Source organism: Elgaria multicarinata, chromosome 8, assembly GCF_023053635.1.
Source record: "Elgaria multicarinata webbii isolate HBS135686 ecotype San Diego chromosome 8, rElgMul1.1.pri, whole genome shotgun sequence".
NCBI classification, from domain to species: domain Eukaryota; kingdom Metazoa; phylum Chordata; class Lepidosauria; order Squamata; family Anguidae; genus Elgaria; species Elgaria multicarinata.
In genome coordinates this window covers 83,440,996-83,464,134 of record NC_086178.1, presented here as the reverse complement: position 1 = coordinate 83,464,134, position 23,139 = coordinate 83,440,996, and the positions used below count along the sequence as shown (strand labels likewise).

General features: G+C 40.2%; 1 protein-coding gene across 5 annotated transcripts in view; it reads right to left on the bottom strand.

Moving 5' to 3' along the window:
- Nucleotides 1-23,139, bottom strand: part of PLCE1 (phospholipase C epsilon 1) — a 140,806-nt gene that overhangs the window by 68,760 nt on the left and 48,907 nt on the right. For all 5 annotated transcript variants that reach the window (XM_063132890.1, XM_063132891.1, XM_063132888.1 and 2 more), the window contains exons 2-3: nucleotides 21,380-21,662; nucleotides 5,886-6,202 (exon numbers count right to left, since the gene is read on the bottom strand). In XM_063132890.1, the coding sequence (XP_062988960.1) occupies nucleotides 5,886-6,202; nucleotides 21,380-21,662 (600 nt within the window). The remainder of the gene's footprint in view (nucleotides 1-5,885; nucleotides 6,203-21,379; nucleotides 21,663-23,139) is intronic.

Genomic DNA, 23,139 nt, shown 5'->3' with positions numbered 1-23,139 from the left:
TCAAAATAATGTTACTGCATGATCCTATAAACAGTGCCATTATTAAAGTCAATATTCGCCAAAATAAAATGTTGGCAAATGTCCCATATTTTGAGAGAAACACAGGTCCTTCAAATAAAAAGGAATGTCTTATTTCAGAATGTCGTCTGCAGCACTATTGAACTCTGGGCACAGCCTCATAATATTTTTCACTATGAAAAATAAGACAACTAAAGACAAAACATAAAAAGAAAAGCAAAAAACAAAATAAAATACAAATAAAGACTTCAAACAATAATGCAGATCTATAGCCTTTCTGATTTTGTGGTTTCATATTCCCAGATCTAATAATTGACCAACTGGCTATCGTGATGAACGGATCACCCCCAAACCGAAAAGTTACTCTCTTTTGAATAAACTGCAGACAGTGGTATTATTTAAGTGCCTGGCATGAGAAAATATTACAAGAGGATAAAGCAGGGAGCACCAACACAAGAAAGCTGAACAAAAGGGAAAGCATCAAAACAATATTGAAAACTTACACAATTTAATAATAAAATGCCTAATGCATTTCAGTAAAGACCTTCTTCAAGGACACAAGAAGACAGTTTTCCTAGTAAGGCAACATCTCTCCCACATGTTGCCTTACTAAGAAAGATTTTATCATACTATGAAAAATATGCCCCTGAGGAAGGTCTTTACTGAAACACGTTGGACAATTTACTATTTTATTAAATTTCATTCATTAGCACTTGTAGATTTGCTTTTGGGGTTTTTTTCTTGTGCAACATCTACAACATTTTAATTAAAATCCTGCAATCCTAAAACTTGTGCTGATGACACAGTTAACAGAAATGCCTCAGTAGAATGGTCATGTATGTTTGCACGTGACACCTGTGCAAGCTTCCCTTCAGACATTACAAAAGAAAATTGCCATCTGGGCTTGTGAGTTAATCATATTCACAACTGATTGCACCTCCTGCAGTGCCTGAATCTGATTCACTATCTCTCACATACATTGTGTTGTATCAACACAATTGGAAGTAATTCATCTACAACCCACCTACCTTTTCATTCCATATTTATAAGCAGCCTTACTAATTAAAATAGGACAAATTGCCTTCAGGATAATAACAAACCAATGACACCATACTAATGACCTTGTTCTGACCCCTTGTCGTGTCCTTGTTTTGACCCCAGGTGCTTCCAGACAGAGGGCTGCTTGTGCTACCGATCAGAAGGCACTGTGCCTCTAACCCATCTTTTCTTCCTCAACGTATTATATTTGGTGGTAAGACAAAAAACAGTGGGAAAACACAGGAGGGTTACAGATAAAAATGCAGGTTGCTTACCTGTAACTGTAGTTCTTCGAGTGGTCATCTATGCATTCACACATATGGGCTCTGCGCCAGCGCAGAAACCTGAACCGGAACCTCTAATAGCTTAATATAACGTTTTAGGCGAGAACCATCCCCCCACGCTACTGCGCATGTGCATGTGGTTCCCACCTATACCTCAGTTTACAGGAGTCCAACACTGTGGCCCCATAAACTATGTATGAAAAAATATAACACTATATAAGTCAAAAATAAATCCAAACACGCCACCAAGAGGGGATGGTGGGTGGGTTGTGTGAAAGCATAGATGACCACTCGAAGAACTACAGTTACAGGTAAGCAACCTGCATTTCTTCTTCGTGGTTTCTATGCATCACACATATGGGCGATTAACAAGCCGACCTACCTGGAGGTGGGTTGGTGTGTCATCTTAGCATTTCAGAAAGGACTGCTCTTCCAAACGAGCAATCCTGCCTTGCACGGACATCCAGGTTGTAATGTCTGATAAATGTGGATGGAGTTGACCATGTTGCTGCCTTACAAACGTCTTGTAGAGGGATACCCCTACTGAAGGCCACAGAAGTTGCCACAGCCCTAGTCGAGTGAGCTGTCACAGTGTCTGACAACTGCATACTTGACAAGGAGTACGCTATTTCAATAGTCTGGGTTATCCAGTGCGATAGGCGCTGACAGGATATAGAAAGACCCTTCCGCGGTTCACCATAGCAAACAAAAAGTTGCTTTGTCTTTCGAAAGCTCTCAGTCCGTGCCTTATAGAAGGCAAGAGCTCTTCTCATATCCAACAAGTGTAAAGTAGAATCTACTGGCGTTGTAGGATTAGGGAAGAAGGCAGGTAGCACAGTATCCTGTGTGGTATGAAAAGCCGACACTACTTTAGGAAGGAAGGCTATATCAGTACGAAGCACAACCTTATCTCTATGAAAGTTTAGGTAAGATGGGTCTACTCTCAGAGCCCTAAGCTCACTTGCACAGTGAGTCACCTGCGGACCTGAGCCACGCATGTCTACGGAGAGCTATAGAGCCCATCATGGCTTTAGAATCGCAGTCAGTCTGGTGTCTAGCAGTACTTAGTTGCTGCTTTGCAATGGCAGATGCCTCCGCTTGGAAGACTCTAGCTAACTCCCTTTTGTCATTGGGTAGGTAGTCACAGAGTGATCCTATTTTCTCCCACAGGAAAACCTGATAACGCGCCATGGTCACCTGGTAGGTGGCAGCTCGCAACCCTAAGGAAGTGGATGCGTAAATTTTTCTGCCGAGGAAGTCTAACTTTCTCCCTTCTTTATTGACAGGTGCAGAGTGAATCTTTTGGGACTTTCCTTGTGAAGATTCGACGACGATTGAATTCGGTTTCGGATGCTGAAATAAAAATTCAGCCCCTTTTTCTTGGATGCAGTACATCGCCTCAAGCCGTTTGGAAGTAGGTGCCATGGAAGAAGGTGTCTTCCAGGACATCTGTGCAGTCTGCAACAGGGTAGGTGGGAATGGTATAGTGTGGAGGACATCATAGATAGGATCTTCCAGTCTCTCTGAAGGCTGGTGGATGGCCCTAATGATTGAGCCATTCTCAAGATGTGCTCGGAAAAATGTCCCATGTCCTCGGAAGGAGAAGCAGGGTCCTTGGAATCTACTGCATTTTTCGGTGATGGGATGGATGGCGTTGGTGATACAGAGGAAATTGAGTCCGACTGGTAATCATTTTCAGGTGATATAGAGTGGTGTTGTCCCTGAGATGATAGCGGCAAGGGTTGAGTCATTTGCTCCGACTGCGGCGGTGCTACCGGTACAATTGCCATGCTTGGTACCGTGGTGGATTGCTCGTGGTATCGAAGGGATGCCGGTGTTGGCGGCAGTGACTGTTCACGGTACCGAAGGTGTGTCGGCGTTGGTGGCGGTGGTGCCATGTGGCTCGGTAAGGTTCTCGATACTGGTGGAGGTTGAGCAAACTGGCTATCTATCGGTTGTCGGTACCGATAATAATAGTCATCCGCTGGTAAGTAGGAGTGTGGGCGATAATATTTCCAATCGCCCCACTCGCGACATCCGTAGGGGTCAGCATGAGTTGACTGTCTGTCCCAATCTGATCGAGGTGAATGAGATCGTTCTCTATAGGTCATAGGCCTGGGTGATCTAGGTCTGACTGGGGAAGCCAAAGGCATATTCTGTTGTGATTGCCTGTCTGGCTCGATAGCCCCTTGCTCGCAAGGAGGTACAGCGCGCTGTACTGATCTTGCTGGTGTCGAGTCTCTAATCTCGCCTTCCGAGATTGATTCCAGCGGTCTCGGTAGCGAGGTCGGTACCGAAGTTGGGCGGCTCGGTACCGTGGCAGTCAGTATCGATGAACTACGCAGTGAGGAAGATGTGTTATAGTCCTTTCTCTTTTTCTTCCTTTTCTGCAATTCTGCAGATTTGGGGGTTCTGGCCTTTTTTGAAATCTTTTTGACCACAGAACTCACCAAAGAGCGACCAGGCGTGAGGGGTATGTCCATCCTCTTTTCTGCCATGGTCGTTTCAGAGATGATGAACGTTTGTACGCCAGAGCTCTGGTCTTCATCAATACTCTGTTGTGTAAGAGTAATGGTCTTCTTTGGGATCAAAGGTTTCTCCATGGATTTTTGTTTAGGAGCGTCTGTTCCCTTGAGGGCTTTCTCCCACAGAATTGCTCTCAGTCGATCGGCCCTGTTCTTGCGCATCTGCTTCGTGAAAGACATGCAATGGTGACACGTCTCAACTTTATGTCCTTCGCCCAGACAAATTATACAGAGCGAGTGGCCGTCAGTTGGGGGAAGTTTAGCCCAGCAACTAACACATTTCCTGAAAGGAGCTTTTACTGCCATAGGCCCAGCCAGGCACAGCGACCGCAGATCGCGGTGAAAGCGAAAGAAGAAAATGCTAACTATATAAAATATATATATATTTTATATAGTTAACAATATATATATATATATATTGTTAGGAAGAAGAAAGAATACAAAGAGGACAGTTTACTGAAGAGAAAACTACGAATTTAAGGTAAGTAAAGAGGAAATTTTACAGAAAAATGCTGAGAGGTCGGTTTCTAGGTCTAGCCACAATGGCGGACGACGAAGAACTGATGTATAGCAGTAGCGTGGGGGGATGGTTCCCGCCTAAAACGTTATATTAAGCTATTAGAGGTTCCGGTTCAGGTCTCCGCGCAGGCGCAGAGCCCATATGTGTGATGCATAGAGACCACGAAGAAGAACATGCCATTGCCTGGACTCCCTCCCCCATAAAATTCTGTATTAGAGGAAGGGTGATTGCAGGATAAAAACCTTGTCTGCAAGCACCCACTTTCTCCATAAAATTTCATACAGTACAACAGTTCTAAGTAACCCTATATACTGCCTTATTTAGCCTACAGTGGCTCTCACTATTAATGACGTAGCAACACCAAGCCAGTCTATTACACCAGAATGCCATCCTGTATCAGCTCAGGACACCTGCACAACCCAGTAAATTATGCCCTTGCAATGGCACAGCAGGCCTTCCGTCACACTAAAATAAATTAGACATCTTCTTGCAAAATCATCGAGGAAAACAAACTGGATTAAAATTGCCTCAACAGAAAAGTACTCAGATAAACAGCACTGCTTCTTTAAGAACAATCACAGCATATGAAAGTGCTTAATTAGTTTTCTCTGGATTATGGCTAAATACCTGTGAGCTGTTAAGAGAATCGAGAAACGCCTGTTTCATAATGCTCCATGAAGATCACTAAGAAGTTTAGTCCATAAGAAAATAGTCCAGAGAATTAAGCAATAGGCTCACTCTCTCAAGAGTTTAAATTTGCAACAATCCAATTAAGCCACCTTATCAGAAACACCGTAGTTTATGTGAGCAACCAACATGCTTAGGCAAATGCCAAGGCCCCAGCTCACCCTTTGAAAAAATCCATTCCAGCACTCAAAGCAGCATTACACAACTGCGTCTAGCCACCATTTAAGTTCTCCACAATGCCCTTGATATGGGAGACAGAGGGTTTCTCCACACCCGCATCTTTACTGGGGCTTTCTGCTTCTGGTTTCTTTGCAGGATCACAATGAGCTTCTTTACATGGCGGACATGTGATTTGAACTGAAAACTTCCTTTCTATGCAATGTTCTATTTAGTGCCATCTAGGGGGCTTTTAATAACACAATGCCGACATTAAACACTGCTGGTATCTCTCATTAACGTTTGTTATTGGCTTAACTCTGGTCTTTTTAAAAACGGGATAATGGTCAAAAAACACAGGAGACACTCTGGAGGTTGATGATGTCTTGTTAAGGACCTGCAAACTTCTGTGAGTGATCAATCACGAGTGTGCAATAAAAGCCACATGTAGAATGCTCACCATTTTAATTTGCCCTGCTGAAATGCTGTATTATGCAGGAAATTAAAATGGCTCTTTAACCCAGCCATCTCCCACAGCTAAGAGTGCTGGACCTGAGAAGTTCACACTTTCTCTCTCTCACACACACACACACACACACACATCATGAATGAAAGAATGCAAAGCATGTACATAAGTAATCAAAATCCTCATCCTACCTCATTGAATCTTGTCACCAGATCTTCAACAGCACTGCATTCTCCATTTGGAGCAGAAAGAAAAGTTGCTGAAATTGAAGCTTTAATAGTTGAAAGTTTGCTCTGGCATTCAGCATTTCCCAAATCTCTGGTTAAGAAGCAGAGGTAGTCAATGGGCAATACTTTTCTGTAGAGATCCTGTTCCTGCTCAGTCAGAATACTAGCAATCTCTTCTGGAAACTGAATGAGATGCTGAAGTTCTACAAGCTCTTTACTGATACCAGCTACAGTGGAAGTAAGGGCATTTGATCCAGCCATAGATGAACTCAATTGTCGTTCTGAAATTAATAAAATACAAAAATAATTAGCTACCAATTCTGCCCTTAATCTGTTAAATTAAAATTTCAGAAGACATTTATGACATGTGACCCACTTTTGTACAAGCCTAAATATTCTTGAAATTCCTTTTCTAACTTCTATAGATCCTCCTTTTCCTACAAAGCTGATAACATTTCCTATAGCACTTCTTAAAAGGTAGTATCAGTCAATTATCGGGAACCACTTATCCTGTTTAGCCAATTATTAATTCACCACTTGATGCCAGCCATTTCAAATATTCACATTATGAGCCTTAAAATCTGTCAGACCATCTAACAGAGACCTCAGGAAATGTTTTATACAGCAAATTATTTTACACAGCGCATACTGGATACCAGAATGATTAAAATGCCAAGGAATTGTAAGTGGTGGTGTAAGAGTCTACAGACTAATCTAGTACATATATTATGGAGGTGCCCGATGGCCTTCTGCATGGAGGCCCTGACCAGGATCAATATGGTTCTGCAAACCTCACACAAGGTATAAGATGCTCATGCCTTACCAGGATACATTGCAAACAAATGGGATTTGCAAGAGGGTATGCACCGTGGATTAGTAAAGACACACTAATGGCTATGTGCATTATTCTCTATAACTGGAAAATGAATAAAATCCCCAATATACACAATTAAATTCAAGATCTATTGACCTGAGCTGCTCATGAAAAGGCTGCATACTACGAATGGGTAAAGCAGCTATTGCACTAGATTACATATTGTGAATGGAAAAACAGCATTACTGCGATATAGTGAAAGGATGAAACAGTGTGAAGTAGTGCTAAGTGGGAAAGGAAGCCTGTGCCCAAAAGTGCAGCTACTGTGAATGGGGGGAAAACAGGAAATGGTGGGAGGGGAAAAAGAGGGAATGAGGGAGGGGAAGACACAGCCACACACCCTTGACCACATTACTGACAGGTCACAGAGGCATGCCTAGGATTTAAAGTGGGGGCCCAGGGTATACTGCAGTGGAACTACACAGGAGTCGTGTTTAAAGAAAAAGTACACTCTAAAAGGTCAAATAGGTCCCTTCCTTTTAAAAAAAAATCTTACAGAAGCCATGGGAACAATATCCACTGTACAAACTTTTTGGTAGGAGGAAGATCAGGGGAAAGAGTTAGGAAAAGGGAACTGTAGCAACCCCCAGGCAGGTAGTAATAGTGACCAGGCGAGGTTTGGCACATGTTGCAGGAAAGCGCTGCATTGGCCAGTCCAGGCTGCAGCCACACACCATTTTAAATAGCAATATTTTCTCTAGCATGAGAGTAGCAGCAAGCTGAACCAATCAGATGCTGTTTTAGGGACACACCACCAGAAAGAGCCATGGATCAACAAGAGGGCAACCCTCTAATCATTCCAATGGCCTTATTGGCTGCAAACACCCAAACTTAGCAAGATGACTGGTTCAACTTGTTGCTTCTCACACTAAGGAAAAGATTGTGAATTAAAATGTCACACAGCTACTACCTGGTCTTGCCAATGCGGCACTTTCTTCTACTGCATGCCAAACCTGGCCCGGTCACTATTGTTGCTGCCTGCCTGAGTGCCATTTGACATCCTTTCTCTTGGGCCTTAGCTTAGGGTGACCATATGAAAAGGAGGACAGGGCTTTTGTATCTTTAACAGTTTATTTTATTACATTTACATTTATTTATGTATTTATTTATTTATTACATTGCACAGAAAAGGGAATTTTGGCAGGTGTCATTTGTATATATGGAGAACCTGATGAAATTTCCTCTTCATAACTACAGTTAAAGCTGCAGGTGACCTGCCCTCTTTTAAATCTGGTCACTCTAGTATAGCTCCTGCAGCTTTAACTATTTTACCAGGTTCTCCATATATACAAATGACACCTGCAGAAATTCTCTTTTCTATGCAACTGTTAAAGTTACAGGAGCCCTGTCCTCCTTTTCATATGGTCACCCTACCTTAGCTAGACCTACCTGTTAGAACACGACGGAGGAGGGAAGATCTTGCGATGTGCTTATCACGATATCCCTCCTCTGTTTACACGTGAGGTGTGACAACCTCAGAAGGAGAGGTGTCGCGCCCGCCATTTTTTAAAAATATTAAAGTTCCAGCAGTGCACAAATGGTCATGTGCAAAAGGTAAGAGTTTTTTTATTTAAATTATTTTCCCCTCCCCCCACGCTACCCCCGATGAGCCCAGCTCCCGGCTTTTTGCGAGGAATTGCGAGGAGCCATGTCAATCCACGGCGCCTGGCCACACGTTCCACGGTCTCGGGCTCAGCCCAAGACCATGGAAATTCCAGGTTTAAAGGGGAGAGCAAGATCCTGGGGCAAAGGAGGGATCATCCCTCCCTGATCCCGGGATCCCCTGTGCGTCATGTGGATGCACAGGGATGGTCCCAGGAATCACCCAGGGATTTTGCCCCATCTAGCTATGGCCTTGGTGTATCAGGTAATCACACACTTTACCTCTCCCTAGAAATGGTCCTGGCTCTATGCCAAATTCCAAGTGGCATAGAGCATTCATATTCACTCAGGTGCTCTGCTGTGACAAGTTTCCTGCACTTGTGTCAAGGTCCACTCGCACCATGATATGTCATCATTGTAAGAACATAGTACGTGAGCATAGTTAGCTCATTTTGGGTGCTGGACACCTGGACTCCTATCCCCATGCAATACATAAGCCCTTTCAGTAAAAACATAAGAGCTGCCTTTTGAATCGGACCAATAGTCAGTCTATCTAGTTCAGTATCCTGTTTCCAGCATGGCCTGGCAGATGACTATGGAAAGCTTACAAGGACAAGTTTATTCTGAGCATGTAGTATCGCCTCTAAACTTGGAGGATCCACTTAATTATCATGGCTAACAGCCACTGACAGACCTGTCTTCCCTGCATTTGTCTAACCATTTTTTACAGCTATGTAAGCTAGAAGCTTAGTAGATCCCATAAGTTAGGTATGCAGTGTGAATTCTTCAACTGTTCTAAATCTACTGCAGATCAGTTTTCATGGGTGACTCATTAATCCTTAGTTAACATTGTTTAGTAATATAACCCACTCTATTAACATCACTTCTGTTACTTCATAACACAATACTTTCAACAATTAACTACAATTTCTTATCAGAATGGTTCAATTCATCATACTAATTATCTAAATATTTTATTTCCTCTCCTCTTTAGTGCATCGCATCATTTAATTTCAGAACATTTCGCTTCCCACTGGCTTATTAATGGGACTTTTACTTCCCCCCAACCCAAACTGAGTAACTGCCTAGTCACAAAATGGCTGCCATGCTGGCCTGCCTAGTCACAAAGCACAACTTGCCCAAGAAACTGAGTACAAGACAGAGGGTGGATGTGGGTCCCAAATACCAAACCACATATTTGTCCCCCATATAGAATGAAATACCCATTAACATACATGCACGCACATACATATACATACAAAAAGTGCAAAATATACACATTCTTAAACCAGCAGAGGCAACATACACACACAAAAAGTAAATTCCAATTAATATAGGGAAATTCTTTAGAATTATATGTGGAGTAATGTGATCCACCACAAGTCCACTGCAGCTCCACATGGCACTAAACCCTTTTGTTTTATTTTTTTTTATGTTACTATTTATTTATCTGATTTTCATTTAATTATTTTAGGGTGCAATCCTATGCATGTTTAGACAGAAAAAAAAGTCTTACACCTCCCCACACGGCTAGCTGAGGTATGCTGGGAGTTTAGGACTTCTGTCTAAACATGCATAGGATTGCGCCCTTAAACACACACCCATAAAACTCTTTGAGGCAACACATGTACACAAACCCACATGCAAAACCCACTTGCTTACTCACTCACACCCCTCCTCTAATAATAAAAAAGACAAAACATACAACCCTTTCAAAACACAGATAAAACAGGTCTAGTTTACTCCCCTGCCCTATTCCCCAATCTTACAAGAAAGCGGCAGGATATCTTTTTATTTCCCCACCACCACCACTTTCAAGACGATTTTGACTGGTAGGCTGGGCAGGTTGAAAAATACCAGCCAATAACTCCCCATCTTCTTCCTTTCCTAAGAATACCTTTGGGCGCATGTAGAGCTTAGAGGCATTCTAGGGAAGGAACAGGAAAAGGCCCGGGGGGGGGGAGGGCTGGAGGCTGGTGCTTTTGTTTCCGGGGCGCCCAAGGTTGTCTGATGTCTATGGTGCTCTCATTTGCCATATTGGGTACGTCAGCACGAGAGCTACTTCCAATTCTCTGATAAGGAGGTTGATTTTAATGATACCAAACATTAAAAAAAAATCGGAGATTTCACATCTGAGTTCTTTCAAAATTATTGGTACTTTATTTGTAATTTACTTACAAATCCTAAATCATCATCTCATCATCTTTGTTTCACATAGCTACTCACATGCTTCAAATCTCTGTCTCCAGCATCTTCCTTAGTGAAGATCAAGGCACTCTTACACCTCAGTCAGTGGGGACACCCAGAGGAGGGCCTCTGAAAATGATCTCAGATAGACTGATACAGATTTGACATACCTGACTTTCCTTTTCAATATTTTTCAATCTCATTTCAACTTGCTTTCAACCTCATTGTTGAAATATTCTTCCTTTCATAAATTAAACGGGACTATGCTAGACTTTATGAATAAATGCCAGCAGCCTGATTCCAAGTTGAGCTCATCCCTTTTGTACAGGTTTGGCTTGTCCCAATATGTTCCCTGGTGACTAACAAATCCAAATTCTTCCTCCTGAACAAATCACTATCTCTCAACCTATCTTACCTCACACGTTGTTGTGAGGATAAAATTTAAACTCTATAGCCTGAGAACAAACAGGCCAAAGAATTCTGAAGATCTTTAAAAACAATTCTTTTATCTTCGTCTCCAACTGGTACTGTTTGTCCTCACATGACTGTACCTTGAAGTCATTCCTGTGATGAAAATCATAACACTGGGAGGAGTTATGGCCTTGTTTCTTTTCAAGTTAATAGACAATAGCCAGCACAGCAGCTCACAGAAGCAAGTTGAATGGCTACAGTGCTGGTGTCAGATCACATCTGAACATGATTGAATCATCTACTCTGGACTGTAATGAGGTGCAGCCAGAGGAGCATTAGTTCATTGCACCTAGGATTTGTTTTTGTTTTTATAGAGGATTTTACATTTGTGATATGGCAAGTCCATTTAAAGAATTAGAGCTTGATTTCAGAATAGGAAAATTCCTGGTTAAACAAAAAACAGGTGACTGATGTTTCCCCCCTCAAAATGGGATCCATTTAATCCAAATTCTACTCAACTTACCCACTCAGCTCTGTCCACTCAACATCCCCACTGGTTCAAGGTTGATTTTTCAAGATCATGCTTAAATAATTCTGAAACAAAATCTGTCTATAACGCACCTAGTGAAGCGAAGCGAATTACACTTGCATAACTCTTCCTGAAGACTTCAGGTCAACATCATGCTCAGCTTTTTCTATCCATTTTCTTTCTGTCTCCCACTTCACACCCCAACATCCAAACTGATGAAGAATTCTGGAGAACTTGACAGCTTGCTAATTACTTTGTATTATTTTGGCTGGTCCTAGGTTAATTTACCAATCTATGACCTTTTAATCCCCCCCCCCAACGGACCAACAACGTTCTCTACAATTTTTGGGTTCTTTAGCAACTAAGACTATTAGCTTGAAATATAGCCGAAAAGATGATAAAAGGTATTAACTTCCTTGTTTAAGAAAGATGTTCGTGTTAGTTAAAGGGATTTTAAAGGGGCCCTGTTTTTTGGGGTTTTGTTTGTTTTTGAAGTTGGGCAGTATGTGTATCGGGTTTTGCAATCTATGATCCACACCCAAGTTTCTCTTTCTCAGTGGCCATAGCAGGATTTTGCATCCACATGAGAGGCGATCCTTGACGGAATGTGTGCAGCTGTTGAAAATAGGCATCTTTTAACTCCACGGTTGTGAACCAGAGCCCTTTTTTCAGCATGGGTAGAATAGTGGTTAGCATGACTATTCTGACTCTTTTTGGTGTAATAAAAAGATTTAGGTTCCTCAGATCCAAGATGGGCCTCCATCTCTCTTTGGTACCGTCAAGTAGCGAGAGTAGAAGCCTGGAGACTCAGCAGATCACCCTTTTCTGCAATAAGGTGGAGGTCTCCAGTTGCAGGATTTGCAATGACAGTGTGACTCTCTAAACAGCGCAACTTGCTATTTGTTACAATACACACACGCACACACATATATGTTACAATATATACATATATTTAAAAGTATAGTTCTTCTGTGTTACTGCCATGTTTGGTTTGAAGTATATTAATTACATTGCTGGCTTTTTAAAAATATGTGAGGATATTTCTACAAATGGTAATATAATTTTCAGAAAGCCACAAGATAAAAATTTAGCCCAAGCTTTGCTTTCAGCAGTGATATATGTTATAATAACTCTGACCTAGAAGTTCTTCACATAGTTAAATTACTTCCAGTACAATGTTAAGCCAAAGCAGTGTAAATTAAGCCTACAGAATTGTGACCCAGACTCAACTGTTTTCAAACTGGGTATTACAAAAAGTTCTATGCAATAGTCAAAGATAATGAGGCACAGCAGGGTAGTAATAGTAACTGCACATTAAAAAAAAGTATTGGTAAAAGTCAAGTTCTTCCTGCAGAGCTGAAAATTGCTTGGCCAAATTGTTTTGTGACCTAATTTTATAAATGATGTAATGTAGAGAACGTTATATCTGGGGAAAAATGGGAAAAACTGAGCAATATAATACAAAGTTGGAAAGGCACTTTCTTTGAAGGTCACTTGGAACATATTATGTGTTATAAAGCAAAAATACAATCATTCGGTTTAACATAAAGACTTGCAATAGAAAACAATAAAATATGGCCTTATTCTTAAAAAGTATTTTTCTTGCTTTGATGAGGCTTCTATGAGTAATATATAAGCGGCTCACAAATTGCTGTAATTGGCAGCATGTAACAGACCAAAACCAAAATATCTAATCAAAACCAAAAACATCTAACCATTCCTCCCTATGCTTCTTAACCACAGCAGGACACAGCTAAAGTATATGGAGACCAGTGTTATCAGCCATCTCATGCTGAAACTGAGTGGAAGATGAACACTTCCTTACTCTGCAGATAGTAACAATGGCTCTCCTATAAAAACCATACACTGACTACAGCAAGTAACCTATATGTGCCCCTAACATTTGGGGTGGAGGGGGAGTGTGGCACAGGATATTAAATGCTCCACTCTTTGGCACTTCTGGTCAAACATTTATCTTTGATCCATGGAGCCCAGCCAAAGAACATGCTTCATATCATACAATGACAGTAAGTTTCAGTGAGAACATGCTTATGGAAAAGTAGGTCCTTCCTGACATTTTACCTTCTCTAACAACTGGATCCTTAAACAAAGCTATCAGGAATGGGGAGGACACAGTAAATGGGGGAAAGATAAAGGAAGTGGGCTTAGACAGACAAGGTGATAGACATACACCAAGTTGGCAGAATGGGCTTGCACTGGCCCATCCACTCATCTCTAATGAGAGCGCAATTATTGGTGTTCTGTGTTCTAGCTGCAAACTATTGAGCATTATCACTATTCCTATGCTTCCCTTTCCTTTCCTTTCCACAGGCAACTCTCCACCATGTCTGTCTAAGCCCACTTTCTTTATCTTTTCCCCATTTACTGTGAGAACAATGTTCCTGCCTATTCCCTGTACTATCTAGAGAACAATGGGAGTCTACAGCAGCAGTGTCTTATAGAGTGATCCCAAATGATACTGCAACAACTTATGCCACCAATAATGATGTTAATAAAAAAGGCGATAACCAGGTTCAGCTGTATTTCTGTTCCTACAATGCAGAAGGCAGAAAACAGAACATCCTACTACCCTGCAACTTCATTTATATACCCTGCAACTTTGTTGCATTTGCAACAGGGTAGTCCAAAGGAGTGAGTACCTCAGTGCAATAGCCCATCAGGGCAAGTATTCAAGATCTGGCCCCACGACCTTATTGTTTAGTCAATAAGAACTAAACAAACCAAACTGTATCCCACTTATTTCAAGTATTTGAAGGTATGCAGAGATCAAATGTTTGAATTAATCCCCAGACAAATACAATAAGCTGCTGCCATCAACTTCTCTACTGACCTCCTCTCCCACCACCCATTAATTTCCATGGCACCATATTTGAACCACCAGAAACATGTACCAATCTTGTATATGGAAAGTATGCTAGAAAGACTGTGCAATAGCCAGGAAGTGGTTTCTTTGTTTTAATGTTATTGAATCTGCCTTAGTTATCATCATCATCATCATCATCTTATATACTTTTCTGCAAAAAGTACCCAAAGCAGCTAACAAAAAACAGCAATAAAAAAACAAGAAAGCATACCAATACATCATTACAACAGAGTATCATTACAACAATAAACAACTCAGACAGTGCATTTCACTAATACCAACATTATAAGAGTTTAAATTAATTACAAAATAGGAAAAATCAACCATTATAACACAGTATCAATTATTACTTATCAGTAAAGTGTAAACCACAGCCAAATACTCTATGATGCCTTTGAGAAAACAGGGCTATTTTTTTTTAATATTTTAGATTCAAATTGAAAAAGATTTTCAAAACACTGGTGATTTTCTTTACTCTTTCATTAGCAATGCATTCTACAGTAAGAAGGGGGGATACCTATTAACTAAGCATGCTTCTACTCACAGCTATCTTAAGTTGATTCCCTAAATTGTGGAACAATCTCCCTAACGAGCCCCACCTGTCACCGACATTGTTATTTTTTCAGCGCCAGGTCAAGACTTTTCTCTTCTCCCAGGCATTTAGCAATATGTAATTAGCATGGGTTTGTTTTTGTATGTTTTTGTGGTTTAAAATGGTATGTTTTTGTGATTTAAAATTTTTGTATATTGTTTTTAACCTATGTAAACCACCCAGAGAGCCTCTGCTATGGGGTGGTATGTAAATAATAATAATAATAATAATAATAATAATAATAATAATAATAATAATAATAATAGCAACAATTAAAACATACATTTTATACCAAAGATGACTAGCTACCATTCAATTTAAATACTGCAGGGGTAGGGCTGCTGGGGAGGGGTAATCTGATGCAGAGAAATAGTGGGCAAGGAGGGATTTAGGTACCTCCTTTCTCCTCTATCACTTTTCTGCTCCAAATTTTCCTCTCCCAAGGCTATTTTACTTTTTAAAAATAAAAAAATGTTTGGGCACTATCAAATGCAATAGTGTGTAATATGAGTATGCCCCTTACTGAGTAAAGTGGGAAATTATAGTGGCATTTCAATTGACATTAAAATTGTTTTATTGGAAAATAAAATCGTAAGGTTTTTATACTGCCTTTCAATATCCAATTATTAGGGAAGTTTACAAGAATTAAAATAGAGTAAAAATACAACAAAATGTTTTAAAATGTTTCTAGTAGGTTACTATTTAAGTTATAATCATACCAGTAAGAAGAGACTAAAACAGCACTTAGCTTCCCATTTAAGATTATTTTTTCTCATGCAAACAAATGGGAAGATAGTAAGGAAATCTTTTAAATTAGTATCACTTTTACAATCTCCTATCATACTGACACCTGTCTGCAATATTATGTAAGTATTATATCATGCCATTCAAGTATTAAAGCCAGACAACTATTATTAGCCATCTTTCTGGAATCCCAAAGACAGTGCCAATAATTCTGTAAAAAAAACCAGCTATATAATTAAGCTTATATGGTGACTCTCCAGAATCCTATGTTACCATTGTGTGTGAACCCAGCCAGTGACTCAGTACAGACATTTTGTTCCCGATCATAGCATGGTTTGGAATATTAAGAACATACTGCAGGATCATATGCTCCCTCCTTCCCTCCCTCTTGCGTGGATTTCCCCACCCTGCATTCCACAGATTGTATAACCATAGTTTGGTTTAACGTCCAAATGGAGCAAATTTGATGAAAGCCAATCCGAATGTACCTGGCATGTGACAGGCACAAGGCAGCGCAGGGCGCCCCATGGCACTTTCCTTATCCTCTAAAGTGTAGCTTAGAGAACTGAAAACATGATATCAAACTGAGCCAGCGATTGTAACAGAATGAACACCACCAGTGATATTGGAATTCATTCTTATTTTAGGACTTTTCGCTACCTACAAATATTAACGTTTGTGCCACAATCCAGCAAACAAGATATTAAAGGGGTGAATCCCTAACTTGTGTAGTGGTGTGAAGTCAACAGAACCACTACCACAAACATCAGTCCCTATGATCTGGAAGACAGAACATTTGGAATATGCTGAACAATATTTACTGGTTAGCTTACTCTTAAGACAAGTTGTATCACGCTATCTTTGTTTTAGGAAGTAAGCTAACCAGTAGTTAAACTAGCTTGCTGAACAAAATGTCCAATGACAGGTAGCTACACCCATAGAAAATGGTTTTTCAGCATTACACTTACAGCAGTGCAACATGTTGGCACATGTATGAAAGAAAACACATTTTACTACTGCATTTCAATGTCAATCATATTTGCTGCAAGTAAAATCTCACAGGTTGTTTTTTTAAAACCATTTAAGCTGTGATTCAGAAAATGGTGAGCGTGTGGGTGCACCCACAGTCTACTAAAGAAAGGAAAAGATACATATATCAGGTGTGCCTTCTCATGACTAATCTTGGAAATCTATACCTCGGTCACAGTATATAACAATAAAAACAACGTCAATATTTCCATCTTAAAAACATTTTTCTTTAGATTTAAAAGACATCAGGAGATAGCATATAGGCCACAGGCCATCAGTCTTACCAGCAAACTTCTGTTGTTTTCTTCTTAAACATCAGAAGTGAAGATACTTCCAAAAGCAGAGAAATATAACACACTACACTTGTTTGCACTAGCGGTTAGGCAACAGCTGTTCAGTCTGAAACTACAAACTGTCAAAATGCACAACTAGCATGCTTTGTGTAAGCCACAAAGAAGACATGCGGAAAGGTCAGGTTACCCACTTCCCAGATAAAAGCTAAAACACTAGGACTCCAGCAAGAAGAATTTTACATTTATGGGCCGGCAGGCATTCTTACTAGCAGTGGCAATCCAATCTACAAGGGATCAAAGTCAAAGTATTTCTAATTAATTGTGTTTGTCCCAAGCAAAAGGCAAGCATGTTTATGTGTTATGAAAATGAATGGGACTTAAGCACACTTTGGATTGTGCCTAGTGTAGTCAAAATATCTTGTAGTTAATAATGCTAAATTTGTCTTAAAGTATTATAATAGGTAAGGAACTCTTAAAGGATATGGTCAAAATGTAATAGAAGCCACTTCACGTCTATTAAATAACAATTCATTTTCAGTTTAGGCAGGCATTTATTTGAATGTTAGCACACTTGTAGAAAGGTTTGTTTTTGTATGAAAAACAGAAAGCATACAAATTTATTTATTTATGCTATCAAATATTCCAAACGCATTTTAAATTCATTATTTGTTTGGGGGAAAGCTTTAAAAAAGAAAAAAAATCTAGATTAAAAGATGTTCACATAAATATGAATTGCAAAGGTTCACATGGAGTATGTAATTTTAATCTTCAAAGTTTGTTCAAATATGGATAGACATTATATTGATTTTAATGAGAGACTGAAATGCCAAGATGTTTAATTTAATGAATACTTGCTATAAAATGGACTAGCTAAATCTTTCCCTCCCCCCTCAACCCCTGCCCTTATCCTCCAGAAGTCAAGTTCCTCCCCTAAATGGGGAGCAATGAATTGCGGGGGCAAGCAGGCTGGTAGCGAAGGGAGAATGGCTGGTAAAGAGCAGCTGCATAGCTGCAGCACAGTCCCAGCAGCAGCATCTCCTTCCCAGGAGGGGACTGCTGAACCAATCAGTGTGATGATGGGGTGAGGCCAAAGAGGTGAGATCTCTCCTTTGTTCTGCTCCAGTTCAACCTGAGGCTCCCAAAGGCAGACTTGCCATGCGGCTGCAGGATTGCAGTTACGGACTTTTCCACTCACCCACTCCTGGAAGTGAGTTGTCTTATAGTGGTAGAAGTAGTCACCAGTTAATGGGTCTGTGAAGGAATTTTACCTGCACACCAATTGGCAAAGACTATGCTGGGTTTTTGCTTTCCTCATTGCAAGATTAATTCCACTGTAAATAAATTGATCTGGACTATCGGTAAATTCTTTGTGGATGTTTTATTTTCTAACATTTGTCACAACGTACGTAGGCATGATAGGCATTGGGCTGGATCCATTGGTTAGGGGGAGCAGGAATGGGTTCCCTGCTTCCCCACGGTGAGGATTCCCATAAGGGATCTCGGGGACACAGCACCAAGACAAGACCAGCTGGCCACATCTGTGGTAGTGGAAAGAGGTTCACATTAGAGGTCTGCACCATGGTGTGCCCCTGGCCCTTCCATCTACCACCTGTGCTCCTGGCATGTGGGCCAGGAAGGGGAATCTGTCAGCAAGTGAGCTGGCCGATTTCAGGATCCACGCCCTATGCCGCCGCCAAGCCTATTCAAGTGAGTCAATAAAGCTGTGGCCAATTTATTATCCCAGCTATGCCTGTGTGTCTATTTGTTTCATACCTTTGCCAACTGGACTCAATTAAGTGCTGCCCACATAATTGTTCGTAATAAGGCTGCAATAGTAACACATCTTTTAATTCTTATGAAAGCTTGTGGAAAGACAACTGACACCTACAATTCTTACAAAATATACTATATAACAAATATTTTAAGTTCTTTAAGGATGTCTCCTAAAATATTTGGTATACTTAACAAATACACTTAATAAATACATGATACAAGGGTGGGAGATGCTTTCGGCCCATGAGCCATATTGGTCCTGGGCAAGCACATCAGGACCACAATCCAGCAGGGAGCAGTTTCGCAGCCCAGGTTTGGTCTGGCCACTCCCACTATGTATTTGTCTGGATACACACACACACACACACACACACACACACACACACGGGGGGGGGGAGAGAGAGAGAGAGAGAGAGAGAGAGAGAGAGAGAGAGAGAGAGAGAGAGAGAGAGAGAGAGAGAGAGAGGAGGGAGGGAGGGAGGGAGGGAGGGAGGGAGGGAGGCAGCAAACTGCCCATTGAACTCCCAGTTTGAACTCTCAAACTGACCACTGCTCTCTTCCCCCCATGGACAAGTAGCTGCATTTGAATGCTGTATGGCTGTGCAGGACAGAAATGCAGCAAACTGCTCGTGAACAGAAAGATTGCTCTCTTCTTCTATGGACAATTTGCTGCATTTCCATGCTGTACAGTGACAAAGGGGGGGGGCTTCTTTCTCACTTTACAGCACAGAAAACCAATAATTTCCAAACAGCAGAGCTGGTGGGAGAGTACAACAGCAGGTAAAGAGGGTCTGGGGAGAAGGGAGGAGGTCTGGCAAGAGGATGGCGATCTGGAAGGGAAAGCCCTGAGGGCCAGACATTTCCCATGCCTGACATAATAAAAGTCCAAATCTATTTACTGTAATACTCATTAAGAAAAAAGCACTGAGTATAGACGAGTAAAGGAAAATGGAAGACAAAAAGCCCAGGAACAGGGGAATACTGCTGTTTAAATGGCACTTTAAATGGCGAAGTCACATTACCAAGCTTCAGCTGCTACTTTACCACTGTAAAAAGGTGTAAGGAAGTGGCAATTTGCAGGGGTGAAATAGCAGTAGAGGGTTGCTTATACCTTCCCTAACCTCTCTCCTATCCACCTACCTATAGGGTTCCAGACTAGCAATGTTGCTGAAACTTGAAATTAATTAGTTTTTAAACCAAATCAAGTAGGTTTGTAATTCTCAAATATATAACAAGCCTCGATTTTAATCCAATAATTTTTCATATTTTCGTACAAGCCAATATAAATTATTTTCTGTCATGACTAAGCAGCGGATATATTGTATGGTATGTTTTTCCTTTTCTTCTTTTTTCTTCGCCCCCCCTTCTTTTTTTGTTATTGTTGTATTGCAGATAAAAGTTTTTTTAAAAAAAGACTAAACAGCCACACTCCATCGTCATGTATATGCAAAAATTCAAGGATAAAAACAGAGAACTTTTGTCAGAGTTTATGAAGCTGAATTCCTAACTTGGTGAGCGAATTACAAATTATAATGGGGTCAGTTTGTTTATTGCTATTCCAGACCTCTGTTTCCTCTGCAAGCATGTGTCTGGGGGAGATGTTGAGGGAAAGTGGTATGTTGAGCATTCCTCCACCCCCATTTTTCTTATAAATTGCCTCCTTCTAACCTGCTTTGCAATGGAGAAACTGCAGCCAATGTCTGGAAACATGACTTGCCAATGTAATGTTTAGCTCAAGCATTAGTAATCTACATATTATTTCCCCCAAAATAAATAGTAAAAAGACATAGCACATGTATATGCTATGTATATGCTGTATTTTACACAATTGTGCATGGATATCATCATCCATACACAACTGAGATACTAAAATATAATAATGTTTATTCATCAAAGTTTCCTGTTAACAATCTGTGTTCTAAAAACGGACATTGTATTTATTTGATCCTTGTTTTTATAAATCTTTGGACAAAAGACCTGTTAACCTTCAGGAACGTAAATAATCTAGGTTATTTGATACAGAGACAGAAATGTACTTTGAGTGTATCCAAAACAGTTATGACCTACACTGCTCTTTAACTCCAGCCTCATTAAGGCCTCCTTTATCACAGAACCATACCCCAACTACTTTACCTAATCTAAACATAATGAAAACACAGTATCTTTATATAGTGCTTTGTTGACATAACTGTTTTACTACCGCTAAAAGCAAGGAATTCTAGATACTGTCTGAAATAGTACCCCTATGCACTCACTTCTAAGCTACTCAAGGTTGTGGAAGTATGGTCTATATAGAAGGAATATATACAGGAATAGTTCACCCATGTACATTCAATACATACACAACACAGATAGTGATATTAGGTGACCTTGAACCTAACATGCATGAAATTTATTAAAATATCCAATGTTAGTTTGAATTCTAATAATTTGAAGTATCCACCAATACTCAGTTTACCAATTCTGATTTGGAGAAAGCATATGGTCCTAGCAACCCCAAGAGTCATACTGTCAAATGCTATTACATTTCCCTTAATTACCTTTTAGCATGGTCTTTCCAGTTGATCCTCCTAAGATATTTAATGTACCACTTCTTGCTCCTAACGATGTTGTTGCTTCTAGTAAAGCACCACTGATAAAATTTGAAAGGGAGGTCCTGCGTAAAGTAGCACGGTATTTAGGAGCTCTTTGAGTAGATGGTTTCATGCAAGAGTTGTTGCCATTGCACCAGCAATCTGCATGTTGGTATAGTGCTAGTGGTTCCCTCAGAGGGTGGGGGAAATATTCAAAAGAATCTTCTGCTCCTTTTGCTGACTTGAAGATCTGTCAAATACAAAAGGAAAACAAAACACATTTTTGAGGGAATAAATTGAACAGTGTCGTAAATTTACATAGTACTGAAAAACAATTAGTCTACTAAACACTAACCTTCAGTTTTGCACTTAAGTATTATATGTATCTAAAAACTGATTTGAGCAAGTATCTCTAACAATAAAATTAAATAAAACTGAAATATTGTTGGAAGAATAATAGCTTCAGAATATATTGGTCACTATAACATCAGATGGGTTTTAAAGGAGAATTAAAAGAAAGAGGTAACACACACCACATGGTGTTCAAGAGTTCCCGCATAAAGAAACAGCCAGAGAGAATGGGCACATTATTTTCAGAGAATAGTCTCTCAGAGGACACCTTTAAGAAGCTGAATGTAGTAGAGCTGGAAGATTGAAGGTCACAGGAGGTCAGGGCAGAAAGATAGGGTGTGACAAGCTTGTAAAGAGTTCTGTAGGATGAGCTTGTAAAGAGTTCTGTAGCTAAGGTCAAGACATTTGTACTGAGTACAGGAGGGAATACAGAAGTACAGGAGGGAATAGAATCCATTTGATGAAGGGCTTCACATTGTCCAAGTGACAAAATCAGCCAATCATTTTAGCAGCATGGTCTGGGCAGTTGAATGCATAATCACTCTCATTTTGTCTTTTTTAACACAGTGAATTGTCCAAGGGTTTAGCAACACTGTACATTTTTATAGATGTAGTCCCTAGAGCACTGCATACCTCATGATGTCTCAAAGAACTTTGTTTTTGCATTTGAATGCATCTGTTTGTATTAAATATCATTTATAGTATATATCCCAAAGAGTGAGAATTACTATATTTGTTAATGTATAAAGTAACAAGTTCTATAACAGTTTTCTCCTGCCCTACTTTTATCTATCGATAAAAAGAATTGATCTACCAACATATCAGACAAGGCAATCAATGGACCATGAAATCCCACAATAAATTTGTTGGCCTTTAAAGTACCATGAGACTTTTTTTTTTTTGGTTTGCTTATAAAATAAAGCATTCATCAGATCTTTGTGAAGAGTCACTTTAGAACTCTATTATTTAATAAGCTGAAAGGCAGCATCTGTGACTCATAATGTTGAGACGACCTGACCTTCAAAGATTATTTTTTCTTCAGGGTGCAGAGCACCAAGTGAGATCCTTGGACAGTCAGCATCATTTATCATTTTCAGCATTATTGCAAGATAACACATAGGTCTGTAATAGCCACACTAAAGACTAGATTTTGAATCTTTATCTAACAAAATATGGAAAAACTACATGAGAATTCATCAGCTTTCTGAAATTAAAATACTGCAGTTTTATACTTTATTTGATCTTGTACCTCACTAGCAGAGCACATGCTTTGCATGCAAATGGTCCCAGGTTCAATCCCTGGCCAGTGGAGGCTGGTGGCTGTGATTTCAGTGGGGCTGTAAATTCATTTTAGGTTTCAGTCAGAATCAGCCAGA